The sequence below is a fragment of the Canis aureus genome, chromosome 5 (genome assembly GCF_053574225.1).
Source record: "Canis aureus isolate CA01 chromosome 5, VMU_Caureus_v.1.0, whole genome shotgun sequence".
NCBI classification, from domain to species: domain Eukaryota; kingdom Metazoa; phylum Chordata; class Mammalia; order Carnivora; family Canidae; genus Canis; species Canis aureus.
This window is the reverse complement of record NC_135615.1, coordinates 73,760,435-73,781,208: the sequence shown is the minus strand read 5'-3', so window position 1 is coordinate 73,781,208 and position 20,774 is coordinate 73,760,435. Positions and strand designations below refer to the sequence as shown.

General features: G+C 48.9%; 1 protein-coding gene across 4 annotated transcripts in view; it reads left to right on the top strand.

Moving 5' to 3' along the window:
• WDTC1 (WD and tetratricopeptide repeats 1) overlaps positions 1-20,707 on the top strand; it is a 62,342-nt gene extending 41,635 nt beyond the window's left edge. Inside the window, exons 5-16 of one of the 4 annotated variants that reach the window (XM_077898935.1) lie at positions 79-190; positions 2,870-3,057; positions 6,098-6,280; positions 7,025-7,119; positions 7,565-7,680; positions 9,202-9,277; positions 9,869-9,977; positions 10,906-11,079; positions 14,190-14,425; positions 15,934-16,145; positions 17,111-17,245; positions 18,709-20,707. In XM_077898935.1, the coding sequence (XP_077755061.1) occupies positions 79-190; positions 2,870-3,057; positions 6,098-6,280; positions 7,025-7,119; positions 7,565-7,680; positions 9,202-9,277; positions 9,869-9,977; positions 10,906-11,079; positions 14,190-14,425; positions 15,934-16,145; positions 17,111-17,245; positions 18,709-18,906 (1,834 nt within the window). In that variant the 3' untranslated portion in view covers positions 18,907-20,707. Of the gene's footprint in view, positions 1-78; positions 191-2,869; positions 3,058-6,097; positions 6,281-7,024; positions 7,120-7,564; positions 7,681-9,201; positions 9,278-9,868; positions 9,978-10,905; positions 11,080-14,189; positions 14,426-15,933; positions 16,146-17,052; positions 17,246-18,708 lie in introns of all 4 variants that reach the window. The other 3 variants (XM_077898934.1, XM_077898936.1, XM_077898932.1) reach the window with 3 other exon arrangements.
• Positions 20,708-20,774: the final 67 nt, after the last annotated feature.

The following is a 20,774-nucleotide window of genomic DNA, read 5'->3' as shown; positions in this document are numbered from 1 at the left end:
CCCTATGAATAGGGAATGTGGGGTAAAGGAATGGAGCCTTGGAACTTGAGAGGTCAGAACCCCTCATTATGCTTGCAGTTTGCTTGCCTCTGGTTCCGATGACCAGCACACGATTGTGTGGGACCCTCTGCACCACAAGAAGCTGCTCTCCATGCACACGGGACACACAGCAAATATCTTCTCTGTCAAGGTGAGCAGGATAAGGCACAGAGCAAGTACAAGGTGTGACTAGGCTGTGCACATGGTTGTATTTGCCCATTGGTGTCCCATGTTCCCCCTGGGGTCACAGACACCTTTGTGATCTGAGCATCTGACTATGATTCCTGGAACCCCATCTCTTTTACATGTTCTGCTTCCTTACATAGAGCCACAAGGCCAGCTCTAGGTGAATTTACATTTATTTGAGTGGTGATGGTATGTGGTATGGTTCCAAGCATGAACTTAGATAGCAGAAAGACTTCTCTGCCTCTTAGAAGCTGTGTGACCTAGGCAAGCCCCTTTACTCATCTGTAAATAGGAAGTTAACTTAGGAAAAACCCCAAGATTCATGAATAAATGAGTAAATAAATCATTTAATTTTAAAAGGGAAGCAGCAATCCATAGGCTTAATATTATAGTTCAAGGAGATGATTGTAAAAAGGCACCTGGCACAGGTGCTTTTAGCTATTCTACATTTGGGCTACTGACTCGTTGGTGGAAGTTGAGCGAAGGAGAATTGGGAATAGGACTTAGAAGTGTCTTCAGACCTCTGAAGCCTTGTAAGTGGAAGTGACATGAAACTTCTGCCTTTTGGTCCCAGAGAACAGATGTGAGATTAGTGACTCAAGTCCACAGGAGCAAATGTGGACCAGATGAAGGAGAGAACTGTCTAATGCTAGAGCAATTTGGAAAAGGTAGAATGGACCCTTTGAGAATGCAGGAAATGTCCAAGCACTGAGGTACTCTCCACACTGGGAACTTTATCTGCCAGGTATAAGGTTGGAGGAAACGACCTTTAAGGACCTTTCCAGCTCTGAAATTCTATAATGGATGTATGTGAGAATGAGGCTGTCTTTTGGAAAGCCTCACTAATCTAAGAAATATTTTCCTAATTAATATCAAGAAGAATTACAAGATACATGAAGAAGGTAGATTTGAGAGCGGAAAACCTACGTATCTCCCTAAACCCTGCCTCCTTCCTAAGCTCTGATTTTCACCTCCTGTTCCAGGGACCAATCCTAGATGATTTTCTGCAATTTTAGAGACAGAACAATGCTGACTCACCTCTTGCATGGCAAGCAGGGACTGTTTTCTGCCTCCTGAAAAGTGTTAGATTCAATTTGAATCCAGGGGGTGGGATCTGGGAAAGGGACCTGTGCCATCAGTTTGGCATCATACAGCACAAAATGTTGAGTTCGGAAACCAGAATTTGACAGTGGTCTTGATACTCGCTAATAGTTAGGGCAAGGCACTTATATTCACAGACCCTCAGCCTCCTCTTCCATTCAAGTGTAGAAAAGGATTCTTCTCTCTAGATAGTAAGTAGCACTACACACAATTTTATTTAACCCACAAGCTCCCCCTGGTGGCAACTACAGTGTGTGATGAGTGTGGCTCTAGCCCTCAAGAGCTCACCTGTTCATTTCTGTTGTGCATGAGGTATATGCTGTCTCCAGACAGGATTAAAGACTACTAGTTGCCCCTGAAAATGATTAAATTCCATCTATTTCATCTATCCCTTGCCCTGGTGATCCATTAGAGAATGGTATGTGGAAAGAGTGTATTGTTGTTCTTTTGTGAACAGTTAAGTAGGACTTGAGCTCCTTAAGTGCAGAATAATGCCCTACCCCCAGCACCCATTCAGCCTTATTTTGGGTAGGAAGAAACTTTTCAATTAAGAAAGAAGATAATTAAATTTTTTGAACTCAAGAAAAAGAGGAAAAAGTTAACTAACACCACACCTAAATTTTTTCTTTTCAAAGCTAGGTGACAGAACTGCACACTTTTGTAAAATTACTGTTCAAAGCTATGCTTATGGCTGTTTTGTTCTTATCACATGTCATCTGGAATATTTTGTTCTCAACTTCATCTGAATGGCGGGGTTCTCATTCTTTATAATAGCTACATGGAGATGTTGTCTCCTGATGCTCAATCTTTCCCTAGAGTCCAACATTTGAGCCATTTCCAGTATTTGTTATTATGAGGAGGGCCACTGAGCATTTCTGCACAGGTCCCTTTTTTCTAATAGAATTATTTCTTGGGAGTGGAACTTTGGGGTCGAAAAATAGAAACAGTTTTTATTTTATTACCTATTGCCAGATTATTCTCCAGAAATATTTGAAGCCAACTTAAAATACTACTTCCTTCTTAAAACACTGGAAGTCCTTTTCATTTTAAAGATAATTTATTACAGAATCCTCAGTTTATCAAAAAGTCCTCATAAGGTAGTGTGCATATGGGAATCAGACAGACTTGAGTTAACCCAGTGTTAGTGCTGAACCTCAATTTTAAGGGGTTATTTTAAATATGAATAAGATATGGTACCTGCCCAGGTGTCTAGCACATGGTAAATGCTTAGTAAATGGTAACAGCCATGATTAGCATCCACTCAGCTCTTACCTGGGGAAGAATCAAAGGAAAGGGATTCCTTAGGTAGTCAGTTTAGCATATCAGGACTACTCCAGCAAAGTAAAGGTGTATGCCCCAATTTTGACCTGTAGGCCTATGGGCTGATTCTTGAGATCCAGTTTTCTTAGTGGACTGTCTTAGATGGGCTCATTTTCTTACCTGATATGAAGAAAAGAGAGTGCTAACATCCAGGCTAGTCTTCTTTCCTGGCCAGCCCTACCCCCACTACCTGCCAATCTCTTCTTCAATCTTTCTGGAGCAGTTCCTGCCTCATGCTGGGGACCGAATCTTGATCACGGGGGCAGCCGACTCCAAAGTGCATGTCCACGACCTGACAGTAAAGGAAACAATCCACATGTTTGGAGACCACACAAACCGGGTGAAACGCATTGCCACAGCGCCCATGTGGCCCAACACATTCTGGAGTGCTGCTGAGGATGGGCTTATCCGGTAAGGGCCTGAGGGATGAAGCGGGGCCTGTGCCTTCCTGGTTCCACTGCATGTTGGCTCCCCTATCCCATCTGCCCCTGCTGCTTCCTTCTACAGGCCTCGTTCCTTCCCTTCAGCAGAGTTCCAGCCTCACTTGTCTGCCCAGGGCACTTGTCTGTGAACATTTGCTTGTCCTGCTCTCATCTTCCCCTCTCCTACACTATATCCAGGCCTGCCGGCCTGCTCTCACCAGCACAGAGTCTGCTTCCTCCGGGCTTTCACACTTGCTTTCCCTCCATGTGGTTTCCTCTGTCCTCAGTTTTTTCAGTGTTTGATTTTCTCACCCTGAGATCACCTTAAGAATCACCACCTCAGAAGCACCTTCTCTGACTATCCTGTCTGAAGTAGGACCCCCTTCCATTATTCTGTCTCAGCACCCTAATTATATCCTCTATCACTCTAATTACCATCCGTAGTTCTCTTATTTTATTTACTTGTTGGTTTTCTTCTTGTCTGTATCACTCACCAAACAGTGAACTGTCAGAGCACTCCACCTGTCTCTTGTCCCTGGTTGTGTCCTTAGAACCCAGCACAGTGCCTGCCACATAAAGGTGCTTGACACTTCTCTCGAATAGTTGATCAGTGAGCGTATGTGTGAGAAGGGAGAGATAGCCAGCCAGAAATGGTAAAGTGGGCTTTCTCCCTTTGCAGTGGCCTGGATTGTCACACCTTTGCCTCTACTTCCCTTCATCCTAAAATGGTCTCAATGCCCTTTAACTCCTTTCTTCAGAGGTGACCTTAGAACTTTTATCTCCCCAACCTGCTTTAACGCTTCCCTTTAGATCTTTTTTTTAATTTTTTTAATTTTTATTTATTTATGATAGTCACAGAGAGAGAGAGAGGCAGAGACACAGGCAGAGGGAAAAGCAGGCTCCATGCACCGGGAGCCTGATGTGGGATTCGATCCCGGGTCTCCAGGATCACGCCCTGGGCCAAAGGCAGGCGCCAAACCGCTGCGCCACTCAGGGATCCCTTCCCTTTAGATCTTATAGGACTTTATGCCCTCTTCCCTGTTACAATGGTGGAGAGATATGTAAATCACTCATAAACAGCAGTTAGAAGCAGGGCACTGATGTCAGACAGACCTGGGATCAAGTCCTACCTCTGTCACTCAGTATTTGGGGCAAGTCACTTTACCCCCTGAATCTTAGTTTATTCATGTATAATGGGAATTATATTCTCCCCCTTGCTGGCCTGAGTATTAAAATTGAGATAATGGCTGAGTGAAGTAAGTCAATCAGAGAAGGACAAACATTATATGTTCTCATTCATTTGGGGAATATAAATAATAACGAAAGGGAATATAAGGGAAGGGAGAAGAAATGTGTGGGAAATATCAGAAAGGGAGACAGAACATAAAGACTCCTAACTCTGGGAAGCGAACTAGGGGTGATGGAAGGGGAGGAAGGCAGGGGGTGGGGGTGAATGGATGACGGGCACTGGGGGGGGCACTTGACAGATGAGCACTGGGTGTTATTCTGTATGTTGGTAAATTGAACACCAATAAAAAATAAATTTATTAATAAAATAAAATAGAATAAAATAGAGATAATGCCTGTGAAAACCTTAGGATAGTACTTGGAAGAAAGAAAGCGCTTGGTGATGACAGATGCAACTCCATGTTACTCTTGTTGACCTTGACTAATTACTGTGTGCCAGGGATGCAGGTAGAAGCTAAGCATTTGAGTTGGAGCCTAAGCACTTAAGCAAAGGCACAATCAGGGAAGGTGTCCTAGTAGAAGGTGAGCATACACTGGGCCTTCCAGAATAGACAGGATTTGCATGGGCAAGGAAAAGCAGAGTGGCCTCCCCAACTTAAGCAGAGTTTATAAAGGCAGGGGTAGATAGGCCACATAGGGGATAGTTGTAATTGACACAGAAAACTGAGGAATAAGACTGGTATGAAATCAGGTCTTGGAAAACAGACTGAGGAGTTTGGTAAAAATAAACTAACAATAAACTCATCCTAGAAGTATTGGGGAATCTGCAGTTTTTTGAGCAGGAGAGTGATATAACAAAACCAGTATTTTAGGAAAAGTAATCTAGTGAGATTAGCTTAGAAAGGTAAGGTGGACAGGGTAGAGATTATTGCCAATGTCTAGGCAGGAGGTGAGTGAGCATACAGGGGACATCCCCCCTCTTTCTCTGTGCCATTGTTGACAGCACAACAGTCCCCCAAACTGCACTGAGGGGCGTGTTACTGCCCGGGATGTCTGGCATGACCTTTACCGCCTGAGTGGGATTCAGAGTTGTCTTGGCGCACTGTTTCTAGATAACTCTTAGGTGACCTCTAGATTCTTTTTTCTGTCACCTCTATACTTCTTCTGTTTCTTGTAAGAAATTAGATTAAAAGTAGAGTTAAGGAGAAGAGCCAAGTGGTTAAAGGCTGTCTCGCCAGCTCTGCACTATCACAGCTTCACACTTACTGGCAGTGTCATCCCAGATAGGCTCTTTACCTGCCTTCAGCCTCAGTGTTCTAATGGTACCTGGGGATGGTGGAAGGATTTAATTAGATAAGCCATGCACAACACTTAGGGACAGTACTGGACACAAAGCAATTTCTCACTCTTATTAATCAAGAGTAATAGTATTTAATAGCGATATCACTGATACCTGTTAAAAAAAACAGTACAGTAATATTTACCTTCAGTAGTTATATGAAGAATAAGACAGATTGTGTGAGAAGCCTATTTCAGGTGCCTGGCCTACAGTGAGCATTCAAGAAGTGGGAGTGGTTTTTCAGGGCATCTGGCTGGCTCAGTTGGAGGAGTTTGCAACTTTGGTATCAGGGTAATGCGTTCAAGCCCCACACTGGGTGTAGATATTACTTAAAAATAAAATATTTTAAAAAGAAAAAGAAATAGGAATGGTTTTTGCCATTCTTATTATTAAGGAACAGGTCAAAGCCACTCTCAGTTGCTTTATATAACAAGGCATTAGCTTCTACCTTGCCTCACAGGAGGACCCAACCCCCACCCCCTAACACTGTCCTCTCTCACAGCCAGTATGACCTTCGGGAGAACAGCAAACACTCAGAAGTGCTGATTGACCTGACAGAGTACTGTGGCCAGCTGGTGGAGGCCAAGTGCCTCACTGTCAACCCCCAGGACAACAACTGCCTGGCAGTAGGGGCCAGTGGGCCCTTTGTGAGGCTCTATGACATTCGCATGATCCATAACCACAGGTATGAATAGTTCGGCCTCCCCTGGGCAAGTCCCTGGGAACCTGCTGCCCCTTTCCCTCGTTGCCATGCCCTCTTCTTTTTGAGGTAGGTTTTTTAAATTTTGTGATTTAAAAAAAAAAAATGTAATCCATACTTGTTTTGGAAAATATGGGAAGTATAATAAAGAAACTACCCGTAGTCCACCACCTGAAAGAAATCACTGTGTATAATATTTTCTGCTTGTTCTTTTACTCTATTTGTACAGAGTTATAATCTTGTAATTCTTTTTTAGAAAATTTAATTTTTTTATTCTTTTTTTTTTTTTTTAAACAAACGTAGAATATACTCAGAACCTCCACATAAGTCCCAGACCTGCTCTGCTAGCTTGGGTTTTCACTTGACTCCTGGGACAGACACAGGAATGTCTGGCCTGCTTTACTTTCATTTGTGGGTTTGGGCAACCACTGCTGCTCCTCACACACTAGATGACCTGGAGTGGACCTTGACCCCTACCTTCATCATCTGTAAAATGGGGATGATAGGGTGGTCATGAAGACCAAGACAATGGACAGGACCTACTTGTAAAGCACTGTAATGTATGTGGCCATGGCTATCTAGTTGGTGAACCTTTGGGGTTGCTGAGGTAAGGAAGAAAGTTACCTCCTTTCAGAGATACTCATTTAGGTTTTCTTTTAGGGATTGTGGTCTGATCCAGCCAGGGGTAGTGCTAGGGGTTATAATCTATATGCTTTGCCTTCCCACCAGGAAGAGCATGAAGCAGAGCCCTTCAGCAGGTGTCCACACCTTCTGTGACCGGCAGAAGCCCCTTCCGGATGGTGCAGCCCAGTATTACGTGGCAGGTAGGACTGAGTACAGCTCTGGCCCCAAATTCTTGGCTGGGTGCTGACTCTCTCTGGGGTGGTACAGGAGACGCATGGCATGGTGGTCAAGAGCAAGGGTTTTAGAGTAAGGCAGATGTGGGCTTTAATCCTGACTGTCATTGACCAGCCATACTGTGACCTTTGGCAAACCATTACCCTTTATAAATCTTAATTTCTTTTCCATAAAATGGCATCATAATGATTAAATGAGATAGAGTATTTAAAAAGCAATTAGCAAAAAAATAAAAAAATAAAAATAAAAAGCAATTAGCCTAGTGCATCTAGTAAGTGTTCAACACTTGAAGCTGCTTTTATGATGAATATAATTGCTACCATTATTGATATGGTTGGCTTCATACAATCCCCTGCCCCTCTGGGGGGAGATGGAGAAGCTCAATTAGGGTAACTAAGCTGTTCCCCACAGGTCACCTGCCAGTGAAGCTGCCTGATTACAACAACCGTCTGCGAGTGCTGGTTGCCACCTATGTGACCTTCAGCCCCAATGGCACAGAGCTGCTGGTCAACATGGGAGGGGAGCAGGTATGTATGGCTGCCCAGGGTGGCTTTGCTCCACCACCCATATTCAGTAGCCAGGTCTTATTTCTCACTTCCACTACCATGAGGCAGACAAGAAGCAACAGCCTTATTGTAAATGACTTTATGGTGAAATGTAGGAGCAATAAGGCATCATTGGAATTCCTAGAGAAGTGCCCTGGCCTTGGCTTTTTCTTAAGCTTTAGAACTGACAGGATCTATCTTCTCTGTACTGTGAATTTGAACAAGTGTCTTCATTCTTCTGAGCCTCAATTTCCTCATCTTTTTTCCTAGGAGAAAATCCTGGGGCTCAGAGCCAGGCTGTGGGTTAGGGCCAGCTGTAGGAGTGTTCCTTGATTATGGCAGGTTACTGTTTGAATATTCTCAGGATATTTAGTAAGCCTTGCTCAAATCCATTTATTCTGCATACATTCACTGAGTACTTACTGTGGGACTAGCATTATTATAAACATGAAGGAAACAAATGTGAACTATGATCCAGCCCAGGTTGACAGGGGAAACATGACAAGCGAACCAGTTGATGACATTACAAGGCAAGATGGGTTATGTACCAAAGAACTGGGATAGAGAACAGGCGAGCACCTGAGTTCAGAATATAGTTCTGGCTTCAGATTGCTGAGCCATCACCTGGCCTAAAGGTAACCTAAGGATGAGTAGAGAGGCAGTCTAGCAGAGTGGTTTGGAGCCAGACAGACTTGGTTTTGGGTCCTCGCTGTGCTACATGTTGTTTTTATGGCCCTGGGTAAGTAAAGTCTGAGCCTGTATTTCTTCCTCTATAAAGGAGGTGATAATAATAGCAATTCTTAGGGCACCTGGTTGTCTCAGTCAGAAGAGCATGCAATTCTTGGTCCCTGGGGTTGTGAGTTTGGATCCCATGTTGGGTGTAGAGATTATTAAAAACAATAAAATAAAAAAATAGTAGTACCTCTCTATGGGGTGGTTTCTAGGATGAAATGAGATAAATCATATAAAACAGTTTGCAAAGTTTCTAAAGCAAAGTAAGAATTCAATAAATGTTATAATAGATAATAGTATAATAGATATATTATTATTAGTATAATAGATATACTATAATAGATACTATAGATGCTATAATAGATATATTATACTAATAGTATAACAGATAATAATATAATAGATAATGTTTGCTGAGATAAGTAAGTAGCAGTGTTAATTTGGGCAAATTGCTTCCCTTCTCTGAGGCTTCAGTTTTCCCATCTGTAAAGTGAGACATTTGGCTTTGTGACCTCTGAGGACCTTTCCAACTTAAACATGTGATTCTAATTAATGGCAGTGTTTTAAGCAGTCTACCCTAAGGGCCAGGAACTGGGAATATTTTCCTATCTGAGGTTTGCTCCATAGGAACCTCTCCTGGCCTTGCTTGATGGCTCCCTCCTCAACACCCACTGTGTTCCTGAGAGCCATCAAGCCACCAAGGCCTTGCTCATAGCTAGCCACATTCTTACCTCATGGTCTCTGTCTCTTTTCTTGACCCTTCCTCTCTAGGTCTATTTGTTTGACCTGACTTATAAGCAGCGGCCATATACCTTCCTCCTGCCTCGAAAATGCCACTCCTCAGGGGGTAAGTTATTTCTTGGGATAGGGTATCTCTGCTGGGAGCTTGAATGTGTGTCACCTCTGCTGAGAAAGCTGCCTCTTCTCTTGTACTGTGGCTGTGATCCACCAAAAGGAGTAGATTCCCTGAAAGAACATTCTTCTGTACAGTAAGAAGGAAGATAACAGTAGGCCAGAGAGATCCATCAAAGAGGTTGGCATCATGGTCCTTTTCACTTCCTTCTCAAAAAGCAGTTTATTTGTCTCTTGAGGACCTGAAGTAGTTGCCCTTCCTTTCTCATCCTGGATCAGTCTCCTCACTGACTCCTCTCTGAGCCTTACTGTTGATTTAGGCACCTCTACTTCTCCCTCCCCAACCCCCAGCTAAGTGTAATGTCATGTTGAAGCTGTGTCCCTCTCCAACCAGCAGAGGGCGCACAGGCTTTTCTTTATGCATTTGCCTGCGTGTCAGAACTTGCTTTCTGGGAATGGATCTAACCCCGGGAGAATGGCCCACAGTGGAACCATCAGGTCCTGTGATGGAAGCTGGAAGGCTGCTGAGGAGAAATGAGGACTTTCTCTTAAGTTGTTGCTGTTCCTTTCTCCCCACCCCTGCCAGAAGTTCAGAATGGCAAGATGTCCACCAATGGTGTATCCAACGGTGTGTCCAATGGCCTGCACCTTCACAGCAACGGCTTCCGGCTGCCAGAGAATAGGGGACATGTCAGGTGAGGCCAGACTGACTTGTCCAGCCCTCTCAGTCCCAATTACACCTTATGGTACCTTACCATAGAATTGGAGAAAAGAGCATGTCCTGTAAAGCATCCAGGCACACACCTCAGAGTTTGAGGGGCTGGGGCAAGGGTTATAATGGAGTAATGGAGTATTTCTGGATATGGCTAGTGTTTCCAATACTGTTCCTCCCTGGTAGGATTCCAGTCATGCTCAAACTGAAGCTTCAGTCCCTTGGTATCAGTAGCTAGGTCAGGAACCGGGGGCCAGCTGCCTCTTAGTACTGAGCTCTCTCTTAAAGGTGTTCCACACAGATGGACCTCCCCTATTATATTTTTCTTTGTCCCATACCATCTTTTGGTTTCTGTTCACTGCCAGGCCCAATGCTGGACTGTAGATACAGAGGTGCTCAAATCCTCTGAGCTTTGAGAGAAACAGATGTCTCTATAGATCCATGGGAGGAACTTGGGTGGTCATAAGGTTCATCTCAGTGTGGAGGCAGGTGGCTAGCTACTGTCATGCCCAGGAATTTGATTAAGAATTGCCTTTGGGAAATAGAGTAGAATCGCTCTTGGGGTACCTGGATAGCTCAGTTAGTGGAGCATGCAGCGCTTGATCTTGGGGTCATGAGTTTGAGCCCCATGTTGGTTGTAGAGTTTACAATTGTAGAGTTTACACAAAATTGCCTTTAACCTGTCTGTGATAGCTTCATTTCTGTTTCTCTGATTTTTTTTCACTGGTTCAGTGTATCTGGACTGTGCCCACTACCTATTACAGTAATCCAGGCCAAGGATAGGAGTGGTCCCCTCTTCTAAATGACGATGGAGATCTCACAGACCAAGAAAATATGGGTGCCCTTCAGGCAAGGCTGCAGACTTCTCTGACCTTCTTTGGCTGGCCTGACTTGGCTCTCCTTCCCCATAGCCCCCAGGTAGAGCTGCCCCCATACTTGGAGCGTGTGAAACAGCAAGCCAACGAGGCCTTTGCCTGCCAGCAGTGGACCCAGGCCATTCAGCTTTACAGCAAGGCCGTGCAGAGGGCCCCTCATAATGCCATGCTCTATGGGAACCGAGCTGCTGCCTACATGAAGCGCAAGTGGTGAGTGGACTCTGGCCAGGATGAGGGATGAAGACGGGGCCTGGTGGAGCCAAGTTGCCGAGGCCTCCAGGGAAGGTGGCAGTGGCATGCCACTGCCTCTTAGGGCTCCTTAGCCTCAGGCTTCTCCTCCCCACCTCCAGACTGGAAGTCAGGAAGTCTCAAGCACCAAGGAAGCTCATAATGAAGTAGGACATGTTCAAAAGTAGCTTCAACACAGTATTTTGTTATAAAATGATGTGGTCACTGGGCAAGTAGGATTTGAAGAGAATGATTAATCCCAATTGCTGCATAATTGTGCCTTGAATTGGACTATGAAGGAGCAGTGGAATTCTTGTTAGATAGAAAAGAGGCATTTGGTGAATTGAGGTGGTATCTATCTGATTCTGCAGCTCCTTGACCTTGGGGCCTGCTTCCCTATGCTCTTAGACCACTGGACCAAGCACAAACAAGATACCAGGGATCTAAAGCTGGCTGTGGGTCATGTTGGGTCATAGTGGCTGGTGGTAAAAGGGTGGGTCCATATCCTGAAGAACCCGCTATCTTTGGAGACCATCAGGTCTCTCAGCCCTTCTGCCTGCAGCACCAGCAGGCAAGCAGGCGGGCAGACCCCATCCCCCAGCCGAGGCCAGGACTGGAGATGGATAGAGCTGGGCCCACAGCCATTTCTGCTCCGTCTGGCATCCGTCGGCTCTGCCCAGACAGACAGGCCAGCTGGTGTGCCATCGTCTGGCTGCAACAAGGCAGGCCAGAGAGGGAAGCTTAAGAAACCCACCCAAGTCAGCAGGATGGTAGATGGGGGTTTGGGAAGATGCTACCCCCATAGGCCTTAGCTTAGGCATCAAGAGTTTGCCAAAGGCTCAGATGGCAACCCAACCCAGGAGGTGATGGTTTGGGGGCCATCCTGATGTGTTTTGCCTCTCTGTCCCAGGAGTTGGGTAGAATACAGTGTCCTCATCCAGGCTTTAGACTGAGAGCTGTTTCACTCCTACATTCTTGCTAAGAGTGGCTAATGATTTCCCAATCCATGGGTGCCCTTGACATGTTCTCTGAATTCCTACTATGCACTAGAGACCAGGGACACAAAGTTCTTCACTTTGAGTTCCTGTGTTCCAGAGTGCCCAGCCTTTGGACGGAGGACAAAGACATCATGGTTCGTCATCAAAGAGGCAGGAAGCAATGTCTTTGAGTGATCAGGTGAAGCGCTGTGGGCATCAAGAAAAGTTAGGTCACTTTAGCTGGGGTCAGGGAAATGTCAGGAAGATGAGGTGTCTGGGCTTTAAGTGTGGGCAGGCTTAGGCAAGGAAATGAAAAGGAGGAGGGGATTACAGGGAAGGACATTCCCAGGAAGATGAATGGTGTGAACAAAGGCGTGGGGGTGGGGGACTGACTGAAGAGCTTGTTTGCAGAACAACAAATCCATTTGGCTGGAGCAGAGGGTTCTGGAAGGGACTGGCAGGAGATGAGTCTGTGAGGTAGCCTGGGGCCGGCCTGGGAAGGACTTGGAATGCAGAGCGGTGGCGTTTTGGCCTGGATTCAGTGGGATGATGGGCAGCTACTGAGGAGTTTTGAGCAGGAGAGGGATGTGCTGAGGGCTGTCCTTTCAGGGAGATTGATCTGGCAGTGAGTCTGGATGGGTGAGCCCTGGGGCCAGCCTGCTCTCCCCATCCCCACATGCCTGCCAGTGACCCCTAGAATGTCACATTCTGTCCCAGGCCTGTCTCTCCAGGGCTGCCATCTGCTCCTGGATGCAGTGGGAGCTGTCACCCCCTGGCTCCTGGTTGGTCTCTGTCTGGCTCTCTCCAGGAGCTCTGAGGGGCACTTTGCAGGTGGTAATTGGGTTTCTAAACAGTGCCTGCTCCTTCATCACAGCCAGTCGTTCTGACGCAGGCCATGCCTTCAAAGCACTCTGTCCCCTGCCTGCTCCCACACTGGTGAGCTGCTTGTTGTCTAAGTGGGCATGGCTGCTGCAAGGGCTGAATGCTCCCTCTGAGTGCTGTAGGAGAGGAGGGTCAGGAGGGCATTTTCCCTGTCGGGCCTGCTTTGGCCCTATGCAGGAGGGTTGTGAGCTCTATGTTGGTGGAAGGAACATCAACCCTGGAGAGTGCTGCTTGGCACAGTTGGGTCCTAGGCCCATCTCAGCTCAGCACGGAAAGGAAAAAAAAACAAAACAAAACAGTTACCGAAGGAGAAGTGGTTCTTATGACCTCTCTGGCTCTCCAAATGACAGGTGGGAACAGATGAGAGGTGCTGGGGAGTGTATTCTATATTCTGGCATAGGGTGGGAGAGCAAGAGACTTTCCTTTGGCCCCTCCCCACTCACTCTCCCCACAAAACCATCCCCACTTCCCTTCGACCATGCTATGGGAGGTTGAAGAAGTGAGTGGGGATGATTTGGAGCTCCTGGCGTGCCCACCCCCCTTTGCCATCAGCTTTCAGAGAGCTGACTCTGCCAGTCTGTCAGTCCCCATCCTTCAGCCCCGGGAGGTAGAGGCCACAGCTGCTGTGGATCAGTCAGCCAGGACAGAGGGGGGTCTGGCTGAGGGCTTGCTGCCTGCTGATCAGACCCTGAGTCCCCAGCCTGGCACTTCTGGCTTCCCCAGACCACAGAACTGTCCTTGAGGGCCCCCTGCCTTGGCCATGGCTTTGAAGACCAGCCGGGGGGATTTGAGGAGGTAGTTGGAGGAAAAGAAAAGGAGGGCTTGGGGAGCCTGAGATGGGCAAGATGCCAGGCCTTCTGCTGCAGAGAGCTGCGGGTGCCTGGGATGAGCCAGTGCACAGTTGCACTCTGTGCCCAGCAGAGGGCAGCCTGACACTGCTTTCCCCCCCAAGAGTACACACAAACCACCACCACCACCCACCACCCACCCCACCCCTACCCCCATCCGCCATCCCCACCATGACTTCAGGGTTCCTGACTTATCTCCTTAACATACTCTGTCTCCTGGGGATCAAGGCCTGGGCTGAGCTAGAGTTCTTTCCATCCCCAACTACCTTCTCCCTGAGATCCATCAGAGGTGGGTGGAGGTGGCCACAGGAAGCAGAAGAAACTGAGTGGATTCCTTGCTTGCTATGTGGCCCCACCTCCAAGCCACACTCCCCTGCCTTCCCAGGGATGGTGACCACTACGATGCCCTGAGGGACTGCCTCAAGGCCATCTCCCTAAACCCATGCCACCTGAAGGCACACTTTCGCCTGGCCCGCTGCCTCTTTGAGCTCAAGTATGTGGCTGAGGCCCTGGAGTGCCTGGATGACTTCAAAGGGAAGTTCCCGGAACAGGCCCACAGCAGCGCTTGTGACGCATTGGGCCGAGACATCACGGCAGCCCTCTTCTCCAAAAATGATGGTGGTGAGTGGGCACTGAGGAGGGGTTACTGTCACTTTCTATTTGAGGTCCTATGTGACATGCTAGAGAGGACATAGTTCTGAGATCAGTAACGCCTGGATTCAGGTGTTGATTCAGAAATCATGTGGCTTTGGAACAGTCACTTGGTCTCTCTGAGACTCAGTTTCCTCATCTGTAAAGGGGGAGTGATAGTACCTCCCATTCAGAGTTTCTGTGGAGGATTAGCAATAGCGTGCTTAAAGCACCTGGTATAATGCCTGGAACTCAGGACAGGGAAAAGCTCAGCTCAGGCCATCTATGTAGCTCCAGCTGGGCCTGCTCAACCTGCTCACAGATAGGGCCTTGGCCGTTCCATTGGACATCTGAGTAAGAGGCAGCAGCTGGGGGTTGCACTCATTCCAGTTTGCACACTTGCAACAGAGGCAGCAGCATAGCGCAGTAGAAATACCTCATGCATGTGGTGTAAAACCTTGGGTTCCAACTTCGGCTCTGCCGTGTGGTAATTATGTGATCTTGGGTGAAGCGCAGCCTCCCTGAACCCACTGCCTTACCTGCACAGAGAGCATTCAAAAGCCCTGTCTAGCTCACCTCAGTAGCATTGGAGAGTGAGCTGGGTATTTGTGGTGAAATGTGAACTCACTGGAGGCAGACATGGATCCTCATCTCTCCTATGCAGTTTACTAACCGTGCGATTGATTCATTTGTTTGAGTAGTTATCAAGCATCTACCATGTGCTAGGCACTGTGCTGGGTCCTGGGAGTACAGCTGTGAACAAGTCAGATGAGATTTCTGTATTCATGGAGTTTACAGCCCTAGTGAAGGAACCAAGCGATGGAGGAGAAACAGAGTGTGATGAGTGCCATGGGGACCCGATATGGTATGGGTGCATGGGGCAGGGCTTGGTATCAGGCTGGGGTTCTAGAGGAGGAGACATTTAACCTGAGATCTCGAGGATGAGGGAGAAGAGGTAACTAGATTAAAAGTAGCTGTGGGAGGTGAAGACTTCCTGGTCTCGGGACCAGCACATGCAAAGGCCTGGAGGCAGGCAGAACCAAGGCACTTTTAAGGCACTGAGAAAACTGTTGTGATTTTACCCAAGGCTCTTAACCAGTCAGTGCCTCAGTTAGGATCTGTAACTTGTCTTCCAACGAGGAAGGGCTTGGACCTTACTGCCTTCAGAGCCATGGATCTATTTAGAAAAATCTCCCCTTCAAGGCTCTCGGTAGTGCTTCACCTTCTCCTCCCTGCCTCTCACCTCCACAGAAACAGACTGCGGGCCTCTGCATCCTTGGGGCTTTCAGACATTTTTCAGGGACCTGAGCCAAGGCCCTCCTAGCATCTGAGGTCCCCTCTTGAACATCCTCAAGGGCTCTGTCCAAAGATGCTTCTTCCTCACAGTCATTCTCAGCTTTCCAGGGTAGGGGTAGGGCTGAAAACAGGGCAAGGGGTGGAGACAGGGGAGGGCAGGGGAAGAGGGACAGGCCTCACCTTTCCATGCTCTCTGCCCCCAGAGGAGAAGAAGGGAGCTGGTGGTGGCGGTGGCGGCCCTGTCCGCCTCCGCAGCACAAGCCGCAAGGACTCCATCTCGGAGGATGAGATGGTGCTGCGGGAGCGAAGCTACGACTACCAATTCCGCTACTGTGGCCACTGCAACACCACTACGGATATCAAGGAGGCCAATTTCTTTGGCAGGTCCGAGGTCCTGAAGAGGAGGAGGGCACAGGCTAGTTGGCAGCAGGAGGTCGGGGTGGGGGTGGGGGCATAATGCTTTTAGAGAAGTCTCAAATCCCAACTCTGCCTCTGTATCCTTGACCAAATGGCTTCACCTCTGTGGGCCTCAGTCTCTTCATCTATAAAATGAGACCAGCCATCCCCACTCACAGGTCGTCCATAATGAGGATTAATGAGGACAACCATAAAGCATCTAGCACAGGGCCTGGACTCTGCCTTTATCCCCTACCTCCTCTCCCTCAGTCTCCATGTGCCAGAGCTTGGTTTTTTGATATTGATACTTGGAGCTTTCCTCTGCTGGAGGTATGAGGCAAGAGCCCTCAGAAGCTGGCGGTCTTGGCACATCATGTGCTCAGAACTGTGCCCAGTTACTGAGGGACACAGCCCATGTCTCAGATTCCATCACCCCTAACCCTCCTTTGTAGATGGTGTAACTTTCTTTGGGTAGGTGAAACACTTGAATTCGAGAATCTCTCCATCAAGATCCCCTCTAAGTGTAAGTCATGTGTGAGGGGCAGATGTACTGTAGGGTCTGGACCCGGGAAGGCTAGAGCTGCTGAGGGAAGGCTTAGACAAGAGTGTTCCCAGAGACCCAAGAGATGCAAGATCTGATCCAGCACCCAGGGAGCTTATAATATGCTTTGAGGGAGAGTATCTTAAAGGGACCGAAACAGTCCCTAATCCTGAGCTTAATAATAGCTGGACAGTGACTAGGGCTCAGCAGTTTGGAGAGAGGATTACCACGTGTGGGAGTTCTGAGTCAAGTGAAGATCCCAGAGTTCGGGGGGCTGAGCAGCTCCAGATGTCCGTGTTCCCCCTCGCCCTAAGCCACACAGCCTCTACTTGAGGCTGTAGGGCAGTACCCCACCTGACCTCCCTGCCCTTTGCCCCTCTGCCAGCAACGCTCAGTACATCGTCAGTGGCTCTGACGATGGCTCCTTCTTCATCTGGGAAAAGGAGACCACCAACCTGGTCCGCGTGCTCCAAGGGGACGAGTCCATCGTCAACTGCCTGCAGCCACACCCCAGCTACTGCTTCCTGGCCACCAGCGGCATCGACCCTGTTGTGCGGCTCTGGAACCCACGGCCAGAGGTAAGGGTATAGAGAAGATGGGCAAAACTAGACAGGGAGGAAGGTTGGGCTGGACACTGTGCAAGGCCTCTGGCTGACTCAGGAAGGGTTGGGAGGGGAAATGAGTCACCCAAAGGCTAAAAGCTGCTAGGATGAATGAGCTCTTACCCAAGGGCCCAACACTGTGTCAAGGTGGGAGCCATCAAATTCTGGAAGTGCCAAATGTAGTGAGTGGGCAGTTCCGGGGCAAGAGTTGGCACCTGCCTTCTAGGGGCATATCCCTGAGCAAGTGGAGATGAGACTCATATACAGGAAATAGTAACCAAGGACAGGGGTGCAGGAGACAGGGAGGGAGGGAACCAAAGCAACTCCAGCACCACCTCGTGAGACCAGTACCTCAGACGCCCCCTAGGTACCTAAGTACCCTGCCCCTCATAGACCACTGTGTTGTATCCCCCAGAAGCTGGACAAAAACCAATCCCTTGGTTACATGGGAAGTATGCAGGCTTTGGAGTCTGGTGAACCTATGTTTGAGTCCTAGTCCCTTCACTCACTGCCTGAGGGATTTAACCATCTTTGGCCCAGGTTTTTATCATCCGTACATTGGAATGGAAATGATAATACCACCTCAGAAGGCTGTTTTAAAGAAGTGATTCCTATGAAGTGTCCAGTCCATAGCGACACTTAGGGTGTTATGGTCCCTTCTACTCCCAGAGTGCGTAGCCAGGCAGGCTGGCCTGAGGCCTCCCCTGCCCTCTGACCCACTTCCCTCCCCTTTCTAGCCAGCAAAGCAGAAATCAAGTGGTGTATCTAATTACAGAGGCAATTTACTGTGAATTTTAAAGAGAACCCTACAGGCCTCTCCCATGAGGGGAGAAGAGAAGGATAAAGGAAGCATTGTTGGGAGTGATGACAGAAGGGAATAGGATGGGGGTGTTGTCTGTGCTCCCCATCCTGGGTATCTAGCAGGTGTGCCCAACAGACCCTGTGTGAGTCCTCTTTTGTATGTGTCCACGTACAGGCCCCCCATATGGTATGTCCCCATCATTTCTGGTATGGGGCCCCACCGACATGTATCCTGATAGGTGTGTGTGTGTGTGTGTGTGTGTGTGTGTGTGTGTGTGTATATATATAGTACTTACAAAGTACTTAGTACTTATATATATATGTATATATATATATACATATATATATATATATATATATATATCTCAGTGTATTGTGTTGTTCTCTCCCAATGTATATTACCAAATGGGCCCCCCATGTGGTATGTCATGTCCTCACAGAAGTATCCTGGTGAGCATGTCCCCGTACATGTCCCAGTATGTGTATTCCCCTGCACCCAATATACACACATGAGTTTATGTACAAACCTCATGTACATCTCCTGGTATGGATGTCCCCTCCAAATTTATTGCTCCCTGTGTGTGTGTTTGCCCCTGCATACACATATATCCCAGTGGTGTGTGTGCCTTCCCCCACAGAGTGAAGACCTCACAGGCCGAGTTGTGGAGGACATGGAGGGTGCTTCCCAGGCCAACCAGCGGCGCATGAATGCCGACCCACTGGAGGTGATGCTGCTCAACATGGGCTACCGGATCACAGGCCTGAGCAGTGGGGGTGCTGGGGCTTCTGACGACGAGGACAGCTCCGAGGGCCAGGTTCAGTGCCGGCCCAGCTAGACCCTCCTAGCTCTGGTCCCCAGCCTCTGCTACTGGCTGGACCCTCCGCCATGGGCAGGAGGTCAGGGGGTTCTGTTTTGGTTTGTCTTCCCCCCCTCCCCATTTTTTCATTTTCCTGTTTTGTTTGTTAGTTTGGCATTGGGGGTGGGGGGTTGCTACAACTTGCTGGCTTTCAGACTTTTGGGCAGATTGCCCCTTGACTGGTCCCAGCCCTGAGCAGAAGAGCAGGAGGGGAAGCCCCTCTTAATGCCCCCCCACCTCCCGCTTCCATGTCCCTGGAGGGCTCTGGCCTGCCTCAGGTTGGGAGGCAAGGGCTGAAGCTGTCTTCAAGGACTGCCCTATACTTCAGTTGGCGGCAGGAAGGGGAGTGGAATTCCAGTCCGTAAGGGCTAGCCTTGTCCTGTTGCCACTCTTGCTCCTATGGGCAAGGCTAGCTCCTCTGTGGCTTCAGGGAAGGTTCTGAAAAAGGATGGGGTCCCACCCTCCCTCCAGAGCTACCATGTCGGGGTGGAAGCAGAAGGAAAGTGGGAGTTCTGCAGTAGGCAAGACCAGCCCCCTGCCTGGGCAGTAGAGCGACCTCGCCCTTCTCCCAGTGCTGGCTCTGGACCCTGCGCCTGCTCTCGTTGGCCACCCCTGGGGGCTTAGCCTTTCCCAAGGGCCCTGGCAGAGGGTAGGGCACCATGCCCGTACCTTTCTGCACTGCACTACGACTACTCCCACTCCTCTTTCTGGGGGCTCCTTGGCCTCACTGTGACCTTTCTGCCAGAGCTCCCAGCCAGTCCTACTCTGCTGAGGTGGCGCTCCCCGCTAAGGGCCCATTCTGCCCTCCCTCCCACCCCACTTGCTGAGCCGCCACAAAGACCAAAGAAGTGATGGCTTTTCTCTGTCCCCTGCTGCTCTGGGGGGAGGGGGGGTCTCCGGAGCCACTCAGATGGGAAAATCCCTAACTCGGCCCCCTCCCTCCTCAGCAGCCCCAAGCTTAACACTGGACAGCGGTCACCCACCACCCACCAAGCCTCTCTCTGCCCCCTGGTCTCAGCTGGGAGCTGCTCCTGAGAGTGGCTCAGCCTTCCTCCCCTCTCCCTCCCTCTCTTTCTCTCTCCCTCTCCCCTTAGTGCTTACTTGGCTCCAGCCCTCCAGCTGCAGCCTCTGGGGAGCAGCAGCCTCCCTCCTTCCCTCCCTCTGCCTGGTCTCTGCCAGGTGCCTCCTCTCAGTCAGGCTTTAGAGCAGCCCTGGAGACAGGAGGGCCATGTTAAAAGCTTTTTCACAGTTTTAAGAAGAAGGTTGGGGGGCGGTGAGGTTAGTGGTGGGGGGTCTGGCACCATCTCGTCATTGCTTTAATCCCAGCAACACAGGTGGCAGCTTCTCCCCCCTTCCTCCCCACCCAGTCCCTCTCCCACCCCTCTCTTCTAGCTTGGTAATGAAGTATATTTATTGGTGAAGGAAACAGCTGCTGCTGCTTTTCCTGCTGCTGGGACTTGCTCCCCTGTCTCTTCTCCATGACCTTTCTCGAGCCAGGGAGGGGAAAGCAGGAGTACTGGGGCTGGGCCCTGGGGCCCAAGGACCAGCAGGGGCCCCTTTGCTTTCCTGTGTTCGAGACACCTGCCATTTCCTCTCTCCCTGCCTCCCTCCCACCCTCCCTCCCTCCCTGCCTTCTGCCCCCTGCCTGCCCAGCCTGGGCCCTGCAGTGTGGAGAGACACATAAGCCTTACTGTCCTCTGGGGGCAGGAGCCGAGCCTTTTTGTTGCTTCGCTCCCAGGAGAGTGAGGGTGACGCAATTGATTAAAACCATTTTGTTCTAGGTGTGGCTGCTGGCATTTGTGGGGTGTAAATGGGTCTTGGAACCAAAATGAGGGTAACTGATCCTT